Consider the following 12,117-nt stretch of genomic DNA (forward strand, 5'->3'; position numbering starts at 1 on the left):
AATGGGACCCAAGCAGAGGGCCCTGATGCTCACATTCTGAGAAACAACCACAACTTCTCCCTCCTTTCATTGTACCTGGAGTCAAGAATAAAATAAAGACAAGTGGAAGGAATTTTGTGGTTGCAGCCAAATGATGTTAAAGTTAATAAAATTAGCATTATTCCGTGGAACAATAGTTTCTCAAGACAGGACAAGGAGAGCAGCAGGGGAGGGAATGGGAGGTGACTTCACCCAAAATGCTTCTGCCTAGATTGGAAGGGAGAAAGCTTGCTTTGTTATACTCCTGGCTTCCGCTCCATTCAAAGACTCTCCCAGAACATCCCCCTTGAACCCTGTTGTTCCTAGGATTTGCTACTGAAAGCTCTGCTCATGTGGAAATGTTCTCTCCTGGACCAGGCTCCTGTTAGTCACACTTTACTACCTAGTGGTTTAACTCCAGCTCACCCTGGAAGTTTTCACCTGGCCTGCTCACTGCCCATTAAAAGCCAGAACTTGACTTGCATCCATTCAGAAATGTGTCCTGAACCTCTGTTGTCTGTGAGGTGCTGAAGCTGTAGCTGAGAACAAGCAAGAGAAACATTAATTACAGCAGAAATCTAGGAAGGAAGAAATCAGTCGCCCTCATCCTGGAAAAGGTGAGTCACAAATGGAAAGCCCATTCCAGGACTGTGAAAAGGAAATCACAATTTGGATCTCTGGTCAAGGTTTCAGGAGGCTGGAGAGGATGGGTTAGGACCCAAACTGGAGAAGGCTTTAAGAAACAGCCTCCAATAACAGAAGCCTCATGGATGTGACCTCCAGACCCAGACCCCCACCAGGTCCATCCCAAAGGATGTCCTTTGAGCTCACTGTCTCGCTCTCTGCTGAGAGTTTTATTTTAGCCCATGGAACTTGGGTTCCCACATGGAGCACGCCCATGTGAGCGACAAGAAAATATCTGTCAGACAGAAAGAGCAGGCTCTCTCTAGGAGAATGGGCCTTGTTTCATTCTGTGGAACTGCCTCCATCTGCAGATGTGGATCCAGAGGCAAGGGAAGCCTGGCCAGGTTTGTCTGCTAAGAGTGGCTGTAGTGGACCTTGCAGGGGTACCGTCGGGAATCTTGCTTGTCCAGGGCTGATTTATCTAAACATTACCGACTTCCTGGTCTATAGTTCCCAACTCATAACCCTGCGCCCCTTCTCCCTGGAGGAAGGCCTGGGCTCCACCTTAACCAGGACGTACGAGGGGGTCCTGGGGCTGCACCCATCCCTGAGGACGCGTCCCCCTGCAGTGTGAACAGGCTGGTTAACTCTTCACCCCAATTCCCCCCACTCTCATCTCCCTCACGGGGGGGGGGTCAGCACAGGTGACCGCAGCTGCCACCCACCTGTCTCCCGCCACCGTGAGACGCGGCGGCCAGGGCGGGAAGAGGGACACGGCTCAGCATTTATTTTTGGAGCCAGCTCACTAAAAATACCTCGGCCCTCCTGTTTGATCCCTCTACCTCCTGACCTGAATGGACCGCCGGCTGTCGCCCGCCCCCTCGGCGCGCTGTCCTTTAAAGGAGAAGGGCGTGGGGAGCGAGTCGGCGCCGCCCGGGGACAGGAGGGACAGCGGGCAGCCCCGCCAGGCGGGCGGCGCCGCGCTGGGGTCAGGGATCCGCTGGGCCTGGCGGAGACACCGGGAGGGCGGGGCGCTGCCTCGCGCTGCCATTGGCTGGCCCCCCGCGAGTGCCCGCGCCGATTGGCTGGCGCGGTTTTAGAGGGAGCCCGGCTCTCCAATTAAAGCGGCTTGGAGAGCCCTGCTGCACGCAGAGCTCCCCGCCGGGCGCGCGAACCTGGCCATTCACCCTCCGGCAGCCCTGCAGCGTGCCCTTGCGCCTCTGCTGGAAGAGCCCGGCGCCGTGTCTCCTCCGCAGAATAAGATGGCAAAGGTGGCGAAGGACCTCAACCCACGAGTGCAAAAGGTGAGCGGAGCCTGCCTTACTCACACCTTCTTCCTGCTTCTCTTCCCCATTTGTATGCAGATGCTTACCGCACCTAGAGGTGAGGAGCAATTGAATTGCAAGAATTAAAGAAAACCAAGTATTGGGAATACACGTTTGAACTGACAAACACACACCCAAATTCACTCTTGTTTACCACTGTAAGGTAAAGTTATGCGAGAAGTCTCATTTCTTGGGTGATCTTGGGTGATGTTAATTAAAGTTGAATTAAGGCAAAACTTTGTGTCCCTAGGGGAAGAGCCCAACTTTCTGGGTTCCCTGTTCCGACTGGGGTGATTCTGTGAAGATAGGGGCACAGGTAATACCGGGAGTGTCCCCCTTTTGCCATCACCGGAGTACTTTGTGGGTCCCCCCAACTCACAGCACACAGTTTCTTAGCTGGTGCTCTTGGCAGGGACAGCATTTCTAACACGGGCAACTAGTTTCTGTGTCCAAGGCCTGCGGTTTCTCTTTCAAGAAGGGCTGGCTTGGAGCCCAGAAGGTCAAGGGTGGATTACCTCAGGAGGGGCCTACAGTTGTGCCTGTAGTTCCAACACCCGCTATTTGCCTACCTGAGTTCCCTTGGAGAGCTCAGGCTGTAGGAGAACAAGGAGAGAACAAAGACAGCCTGTGCCAGGCCTGGGGAACATATGGCACGCTGGCACAGCAGGCTATCTGTATCATTGAAAGCTCTAAAAGGTCCTCCATCATTGCCTAGGTTGAGTAGATAGAGCACTGGAGGTTCTGGAGGGCCCCAGAGAGCTGGTTTCAGTAGGCAATAGAAGCCTTACGTAGTCCCATGTAAGGCAAGAAAGCCTTATGTAGTCAAGCCCTAGACCTTTTCAGTTACATAGTATTGGCGAGTCACTGTTCTGTACCTCGGTTTCCTTGACTCTAACAAGTAGGCCCCACCTCCTTCACAGCAGCCAGAACAGCAAGGTGGCGCTGTGGATTAATCTCTCAAAGCAGTAATTATTAAGCTCTGATTTCAGAGGGTTTAGTCTTGCAGGGCAGAGTCCTCCTCAGACATCAACCATTACTTGTGAAATAAATGAAGGGGGAAAAATGAGTAGTAGAATCAAAATAAGAATGCAAACCAGCTGCTTAGAGGCACAACATTCAACATCTAACTTAGAGTTGTGCCCTTTACGTGCGACCTGGCCAGAGCCCCACACAGTGCAACAGGCTCTTCTGCATGTGTATACCAAGCCGGAGTTAATCTGGGCATCTCTCTGGATTGCACCATGTCCCACTGCCTTTGCCAGACTATTTGCAGAATCAAGTCATCTTACCTTCTGTGAAATTCCCATAAGCGTTTAGGCTTTTGGAAGATACCTATTAATTTTTACCCAGTTGTGAGTTATACATGTACTGCTTTAATTTTTCTTTATGTTTTTCTGAAGTCCTTGAGGGAAACCGTTCTTGTCCATCTCAGCATTCCATACCACACACAGTAGGAGTCAAAAAACTGTGAAACAATGAAAATCTCTGGGCAGCTAAGACCTTAGTGTGTGTACACTGTGCATGTTATTTACTTTGTATTGTTACGTACCTTGTAGCGCACAATGACTTGTGTTTGAACTGCCTTCCCAAGTTCAGTTGATTAGAAGAATTCAAGGCTAAGAGAACAGGTTTTTGTTGCTGTTTGGAAAGTAAAACAATTTCTGGATGTTTTAACTATAAGCTGGCTGACAGTTACCATGCAAAGTGGGGCAAGGTATATGGAAGCCTCCTCCCCACTAAAGGCAGGGCCGTTGCTTGAAAGAAGCCTTGTTTTTATTTTCCTTTGCACAGGAGAATGTGATTATCCAGATGGGAGGTGGAACATGTTCTCCTTCTTGTCACCCTTTAGTGCCAACTTCATTGGTCTGGAAATGGTTTATTTTCCATTTAGATCTAATTACAGGCTTAACAAAAGAATATGGTAGGTAGAGATGAAAGGGTGGATATTTTTGGCCTCTTAAGATTTTGACAATCACCCCTTTGTGGATTAGCTGATGTCTGCAACCCACAAAGTCAAGGGAAAGAGTTGGAGCCCAGGACAGGCTGTCATGCTGAATGACACAGGAGTGATTTAGCACTGTGTCGTAACAGCATACTGAAAAGATTTTATTGTTTATTTACTTATAAGGCCAGCAACAGTTTTTTTTTTTTTTAAATATTTGGCTTCAGGGTATAAAATCACACTTAGATATTTTGAAACAAATTCATAGACTCTTCGAGCTTCAGGGAACCTATTTACAAAATGAGAAACAATTTTCAGTGGCACGTGCACTGTGTTCACTGCCCTGCCTCCAAAGGATTGGGGGAGCAGGAATTCCCAGCAACTGGAAAATCATGAAAAGGTTGTCTTAGTTACTTTTCTCATTGTTGAGACAAAATTCCTGACACCTAAAATTAAAGGAGGAAATTTGGTTCATGGTTTGTAGAGGTTTAAGTCCAGAATTGGCTGACTCCAAGGCAGAGTGGCACAGCAGATGAGCATCACAGAGGAGAAAGATTTATGACAGGCAGGAAATAGTGAAGCAAAAAAGGTCGACCACAACTCTTTCATACCTTATCCAGGCTACTTAGGACAGGTAACACTCACACCCTCCATCCTGGTGCCCTCAGTCCTAGCACTGCACCGTGACTCGATCCTTAGCATCGTATATTCTACATCCAGCCACATCTGAAAAAGCCTAGGACTGCATGAGGTTTTGGGGGGACATCTAGACACAAACCATAACATTTTTCCCTGGCCCCCCAAAGACTCATCACATTCCTTTATGTAAAAGGCATTTAGTCCATCTCTAAGAGTTGCCAAGAGCTTAACAATTTCAGCATTGCTGAAAAGTCCAAGTCCAAAATCTCCTCTGAAATTTAAGGCAAAGTTTAGCTGTGAGCCCCTGTAAAAATGAAAATAAAGTTAAACACTTCCAACCTTCAATGGTACAATAAACACTACCATGCCAAAGGGTTCCAAATAGGTGGATACAAAGGATGGGGCTAAAAGAAGTCCAAAATCCAGCAGGGCAAAGTTAAACCCCACAACTCTACTTTAAGCATCCCTGGTAATTTGTAACAAATTGTGAACTCTGGAGGTCTTGGGAGGCTCCAAATGGCACCTCTGGTGGTTGTGGCTCCCATGTCTTCTTTGCCTGGCTTTGCTCACCTCTTGCAGCTTTCCTTGGATTATCTGTGTCCCGAGCTTCTCCAGTCTTCTGGAGTCTCCACGGTGCCATTGGCTTCACACTCACGGCTTCATACATTGTTCTATTAGGAACACAATGCCTGACCTCCTAGGGCTTTTTCTGAAATCTGAGTGGAATCTTTTTTAACCCCACCAGTCTTGCATTCTGCACATGCCTAATTTCTTGATGTCAGGAACCATTTGTAGGAATTTGTAAAGAATTAGGAGAAAGAGACCTAAGATCACACTCACTCTCAATTATGCATGCGCCAATGAATGGGCCCTGGTTTTCACTCCTAACAATGCCCAAAGAACATTAAGTAAGGTTCTTCTGTGTGCATTGCCAAGTTCGACTAGGTGTCTCTGCATGCTTGTTCACATCACACTCTTCTTGGCTCTCCTGCTCTCCACTCTTCTGGCTCTCACTTCCACTTCCTGCAGTGTAAAAACCATTGGCTGTCACCTGAGAAAACTTACCAATGTAAACACTGAAGCTCGACAATCATCATTGGTCCCCTGGGTCTTAAAAACATATTAAGCCTTCAGTTACACTGCTTAGTAGGCGAGACATTGGAGGCCTGCCTATAGGTGTATAAACAACTTGGCCCCAAATGGGAAGGGGGCTGGTGGTGGAGATAGTGCCCAATCTATCTTAAAAGATCTCTGAAAACAGATGCTAAAGGCACTTCTCTGTAAGATTTTGTAAGTGGCAGACTGTTGTCCTAGTATGCAAGTGTGTCTTAATGGGTGAGGTCAGAGGCTGCAAGCTGACTTTCACCAATGTGTCCTGCATCTGAGGCAGGGGAATGCAGGAAGAACCTTGGACATAGGTTTTAATGGAAGTTATTGCAGCTCTGAGGCTGGAAGCTAGCCCAGAGCTCTCCAACAGTTCTGCAAGTAGGAAGCTAGAAAGACAACTGTGGGATCCTCTGTGGATCCCACAGTTTGATCTTCACATTAACTGAACAAAGGATAAAAAAAAGGAAGAATCCACAAAGTTGAGAACCAGAAAGGCAAGGAGCACCATGTGGGGTCTTGCAGGTGTCTTTCTCAGTCCTCCTCTGATTGCTTCCAGTGAGGAAATGGTAAGGCGTGAAGACGTGAAGTGGGTCTTCCTGCAACCCACTGGGCTCAGCTGGGCACCAGAAGAGGCATTTGATTTGACTTTGTGAAAGAGAACCATCTTTTCTTTCCAGCTGACATATTCAGAGCAGTTTATATGTAACAAAGTGGAGATTTGCTATAAGTAACAGAACTTGAGAGTTCTTTATCTCCAAATCTTCAGCCAACACCACTGAAATATTTATTTTAAGAGCAGATTTCTGGCAGGGTGGCCAAGTCATAAATGTAACTGTAGGCATTTCTTTGCTATGTGACAGTGTGTGGATCATTTTGCTTGGGCAGAATTTGGGCGGGGTATAGGCTTCCTTCTGCCTCCAAACCACTGGCTTTCTCTTTGTACTGGGCATCTCGTAATGACAAATGATTATGACAAAATAGGTCTAAGATTCCATTCCACTAAAAACAGAATTATGGAACAGCTTGTGAGGATGTACCAGAAGAAGAGACAGCTGCTGCTCTGGAAGTGCCTCCCTTTGGAACCAGCCCTCACTCCTTACATTTGATAACAGGAAAGGATTTGGCTGGCAGCTGCCACGACCTTACCAGGTGCAGGGCCACCCCTACTTTTACGGGAGACCCCCCAAGAACAGAGCATTTTCTTAGCTTTGTGTGGAACATTGGTGGTGTCCTGAACCATCGTGAAGTGACTGGGTCAGCAACATGACTCTGTAGCAACTCTAGAAAATGCTTTGTATGCAGCTTTTACAGAGGGAGTTAAATAGGAAGTTGGGTCTATGAATACCAAAACTCTTTTAGTGACTGAAATGTATGTTCAACTTCTAAGGCTAAATATTTAATGCAAAAATTGTAGTTTTACGGAAACATAAACAATTCAGTTACAAAACTTGGTAAAATTCCCGTTAACTGCTTGCCTCTTATCTGCTCTTTTATGTGAAAAATGAACCCTTTCACATTTTTTATTTTTGTTTTTGTTTGTTTATTATTATTTATTTATTTTTGAGGCAGGGTCTCACGACATGGTTCAAGCTAGTCTTGAAGTCACTATGTAGCCCACACTAACCTCAATCTCACAGTAATCCTCCTGCCTCAGCCTCCTGAGTGCAGGAATTACAGGCATGTGCCACCACACCTGGCTCTGAACACATTTGTTCTTTCATCAACTACTTGGATTCTTGCCTCCCAACAGATTTATGTTAGAAAAGTCAAGTTTCAAGAAAGACAAAAAAAGAAAGCTGTCTCTTGAAGACAGTGAAAACGTTTGACATTTTTTGTATATTATTTTATTTAGCCTTAATGACTACTATGCAAAAATATGATATCCTTTTTACACTTGGGTAAATTAAGATGGTAAACTGATTTGCCTGAGATCACATGATGGCAGGTTAGGAACTCAAACCCAGGTATTTCTGGTTCCAAAGCTTAGATTCACTTATTCACCAGAAACAGAAATCTGGTGCAGAGAGAGGATGATGATTTCTGTGAGCTGCACACATAGAACTGTTTTCACAGCTTGTTGAGTTCATACCTACTCTGAGGGGAACTGTCTGGCATTTACTAATGGTACCTGTACCTCCTGATATCTCTTGATCACTAGCGTGGGTACACTGTCACCCACACCAACTCAAAGCCATTTCTTAGGTGTAGAATGACGACTCTCTAGATTTCTCCTGTTTCTCTAGAAGGCTGGTGGAAGTCTCTAGAATGAGGCTGATAGAGAGACCTTTTACAGAATTGTACAATTGACCCTGATGTAAAAATAAAGTACTAATGATCCTTGATGCATAGATTACAGGAAATCCTAGTGTGGGGATAAACTTGGCTTCAGACTGTGTGTGTTGATATCCTGGTCAGTGTGACTCACGAGCTAGCCAATAATGCGTGAATCAGGACAAGCAAACCACAGCCCAGGCTGTGACCAATACATACTTTGAAAGGAAATATGATTGCCAAAAAGGGAGAAATCAGCGATTCCATTTGGCTAGTCACTCATATGAAGGACAAAGGAATGCCCGTGTCCAGGCCCAGCCAGCTGTTTCAAATCCACTTGATTTGTTTATGGATTATTTTTCTTCTCCTCTTGTTTTAAGACATTGAGTCCTTAATAAAATTTCTCGTGGCTACAAATGCAAGTGAATCATTGTGTAAAAGAGCTGACATGATCTTTACACGTTCAACCTCCCCAGTTTGCAGGGGCATATGGTAAAAAAATAGCGTATCTGAAATTTATAGGCGACACGACAGAGTGCAGCCAGGACTAAGATGCTTCAACTCACTGCTTCTTTTATGAATGAAGGAGAAAAGGCTGTCTTCTGTCTGTCACTTCCAAACCTAGAATGTCCCAATTTTGTGTCAGTTTATATCCTCACCCTTTCGAAGGTTAGGTGAACTCTTTGGCTGTGGACACAGTTCACAGACCACTTGGAGAAGTAAAATGTTCACACAACATTTGCAAGTATGGAAATCTAGATAGAGCTTCCATTGTTGCCATTTGCTGGGGTTTCAGTCTTTATCCAGTTACTTATTAGAGAAACAAAGCTAATTATAGTTTTGCATTTAATTGATAGCTTTGTAAAGTTCCTGAATCATAGTAAGCATTCCATAAATATTTCTTCCTGTTGTTGCTGGTAGCCCCTTCTCATCACCACAAAGCAAAAATCTCATAGGTTGTTAAGGGCTGGAATGTGGAAAGATCAAGTTCAGTATACCTACATCACATGTGGCCTCTAAGATATCAGATCACAAGACCTTCTCTTTGTAGCTAAATTTGATCTAGGCACAAATATACTCAGGCCACATCATATGCAAATCATGAGAATGGCAAGAATTCATCTTAGATGTCTTGCTGCTGTCCATTCAAAGGCAGCCTTTCCTCTGTCCAGTACCAGTTGTTCATCTAAGCTGTGGGATATTACGTAGGCCCTTATCTTCAGATGTTTTGCTACTAAGGTCAGATAGTAGTCACTCATTCCTCCATGTAGCAAGTGTTTATTTAGTGTCTGTGGTAGACCAGCCACTGTGGTGTCATGTGAGATAATGAATAAGAAAGCTTCAGTCCCCGACATGTACACTTGAGTCTGGTGGTAGCCATTTTGCATATGGCAGGAGAAAGCCCAAGTAATGGCGGTCTTCTTTGTCTCTCTGACTTGCCTCCCCTGCCCCATGTGCCACTGCCCCCTTTTCCACTCACTGTCAGATTTCTCAGGACCATACACCTTTCAAGCTACACCCCATTTCCAGCTATCTCTGTCACGTGGCAATGGAGTAAGGACAGTTCCTCTGCAGTTAGCACAATCTAAACCAGCCCTGGGGTGGGAACCACCAGAGTGAGAAGAAGTGTAAAGAAGGGGGACACTGTCTCCCCAGGTGGCTCTCCGGTCCCATCAGTAACCAGTCTTCTTGAGGAGGTGTGGTAGGTCAGCTGTCTGTGCTCTTATTATGTTCTCAGAGGCAGATGAATACCCTAGATTGTGTCTTTCATGCTACTGATGTCAAGGATACCAAAAAGACAGAAGTATGGGGAAAGGGCAAAGTATGCTTTGTACAGAACTGCCCCTAAGAAGAGAGCATCTATTTGAGCTGTATGACTAAGTGCCGTTTCTAGGCACTGATTCACCACCAAGGTGTCCGACCTGGGTAATATGATGACTAAGGAGATGGAGAGAGAGTGGATGCTGGGTTTGCCTTCCTCCGGGAGGAGAGCCATCCCACCTGCCAGAGCCCGCCTGTGCTCCCGCCCCTGCCCTGGATGCCCAGCCAGTCTCCTTGGGAGAGGGATTGACTCTCATGGAGGAAGAGGTCAGCATTTGGGGATTCTTTATTGTAGCGAAAGGACAGGGGGAAGTATTTTTGAAATCTTGTTAGTAGATAAAGGAGAGATTATAAGCCAGGGGTCTGTGGATACAGCTGATGGTGCTGCAGAACTTACATAGAACTTACATAGGAAGAATATTACAGCTTTATACCTCAACTTGTAACTGAATTGAGTGTTCTGCTCTGTCATGAATGATGAAAGATTTTGAAGTTTATCAGTCGCTGTTCCTTTGATACCAGTGGAACTCATACATTTTCATATGCTATTATGCATCTGAAATAGGTCCTCCTCACACTGTTGACATTCACCCCTGTCCCTACCCTGAGATGATAGTGATTAGATCCACTGCTGTCTTGATAATTAGCTTAATTGAGTCTCATATGTTACTGACTCATAAGCTTGTTTTGTATATTATTATTTCAGTAGTATTAGTTTCCTTTGTAATTTTACTTTATATGTTTAAAACAGTGTTCTGAAAACATACTAGCTTTCATACTAGCCAAAAGGGCACAAAGACCATCCCACGAAGATAGTGTTAATAGCGTTATATATAACACACATACAAATACACATATACGTGTGTATATATAAACATACACACTTGTATCTATAGTGGATTGAGAACTGAAGCTCCCGGAGTTGACAAATTGGCTCCACTGCTCATTTTCTACTACTCTGAACAAGTCATATTAATTCTGAGCTTTGATTTATTCAACAATAAAATGGACCACTGTACTCACTACAATAATCTGTTACATTCTTAGAATTTGACAGGTAAGGAATGTTGTGTTAAACAGTTATTTCCATTAAAAGAGCTAATAAGAATAAAGTGGTAAAGAAAATAAAACAGTATTTCAAACCACCTCTGATTTAGCCAACTTTAAGAATATATTCTGTTCAAAAACTATTATATAATTATTGTATGCTGATCTGGGCAATGTAAATACAAAAAGGAACCCCCAAATCTGGTGGGTCGTGATAGATTCACAGTATCTAAAGGCCTTTCGCAGAGGTCGGAAGGTAAGTGCTGGGGAGAAAGGAAACACTGAACTGAATCTTACCTGGGCGGTCAGGAAGGCTTCCCGAGGAGGCGTACATTAGAGCCAAGTATTAAAAGATGAAAATGAGTGGGGATTGGGTAACAGTACAGTTTATGCTGAACCCAATATTCATAGTTTCTGTTACAGTTGACCTCTAACCTAAGGACTGTCATCCCTTTTGGGCTATGGAGAAATACATCCATTCACAGATACACGTCTTATTTTTTTATCTGACAACTTCCTCTTCCTCAGCCTAAACATTTAGTGGTTGAGGGGAGAGTGGAGCTCACACACTGCTGTGCAAAAACCTTCTTAGGGCAGTGGCCTGAGATTCTTCAAGTGACGGAGTTCCAGCAGGTTTACTCTTGGGGAGCCTGAAATTTTGTAGAGAGACCTAGGTTTATGTTCACACCCATGAGAACTGATGATACATGCAGTGCATGGGAAAAGAAAGGAATAAATATACGCGGCCTCTGTGAGGCTCAGCACTCTGTGTGTGTGAGCAGGAGGTGATGATGCTGCCAAGTTCACCGAAGGATGCGTAGTATCATTTAAATGCTGATTAAAGTGTAGTAGGACTCCTTGGTGAACTGTGAGGATGAAAACCAGCTTTCTGAAATACGGGAACACAGCCAACCGCATCCAGAATGCAGTATCAAAACAATTTCTTTCCCACAGCTCTTACTTTAGATTTCTGAGCAGTCCACAAATGTGGGTTCCTTCTTGCCCTCTCTCAGAGCAGGTGATAAATCAAAATAAAACATGTATGTTTGGGTGCTGAAACGCTGCTAGGATGATTCTTCTTGATTTTTGTCAGTTGAGTCTGGTGCATTAAATAGAGAAAGAATCTCAGATGGTTTGCTTCTGACTTATCTAGAAATGAACTTACGGTGTTCACCCAGGTTTGCAGTGACCTGAAGACAGTGCAGAACTGGCTGAAGCAGCTCCTTGTCTGCAGCACTGTCTCCTGCACAGCCAGCAGTCCCGACATTCCAGGGGAAAACACAACCCCGAGCAAGATTCACAACTGGGTAGAGTGATTATCAT

At 44.9% G+C, this 12,117-nt stretch overlaps 1 protein-coding gene across 1 annotated transcript in view; it reads left to right on the plus strand.

Moving 5' to 3' along the window:
- Positions 1–1,780: 1,780 nt before the first annotated feature.
- Positions 1,781–12,117, plus strand: part of Lmcd1 (LIM and cysteine rich domains 1) — a 60,722-nt gene continuing 50,385 nt past the window's right edge. The window contains exon 1 of the mRNA XM_003464097.5: positions 1,781–1,946. Within this exon, the coding sequence (XP_003464145.2) occupies positions 1,905–1,946 (42 nt within the window). The 5' untranslated portion in view covers positions 1,781–1,904. The remainder of the gene's footprint in view (positions 1,947–12,117) is intronic.

Source organism: Cavia porcellus, unplaced genomic scaffold (genome assembly GCF_034190915.1).
Source record: "Cavia porcellus strain 051 isolate PalLab524CR breed Dunkin Hartley unplaced genomic scaffold, mCavPor4.1 scaffold_15, whole genome shotgun sequence".
Lineage (NCBI taxonomy): Eukaryota > Metazoa > Chordata > Mammalia > Rodentia > Caviidae > Cavia > Cavia porcellus.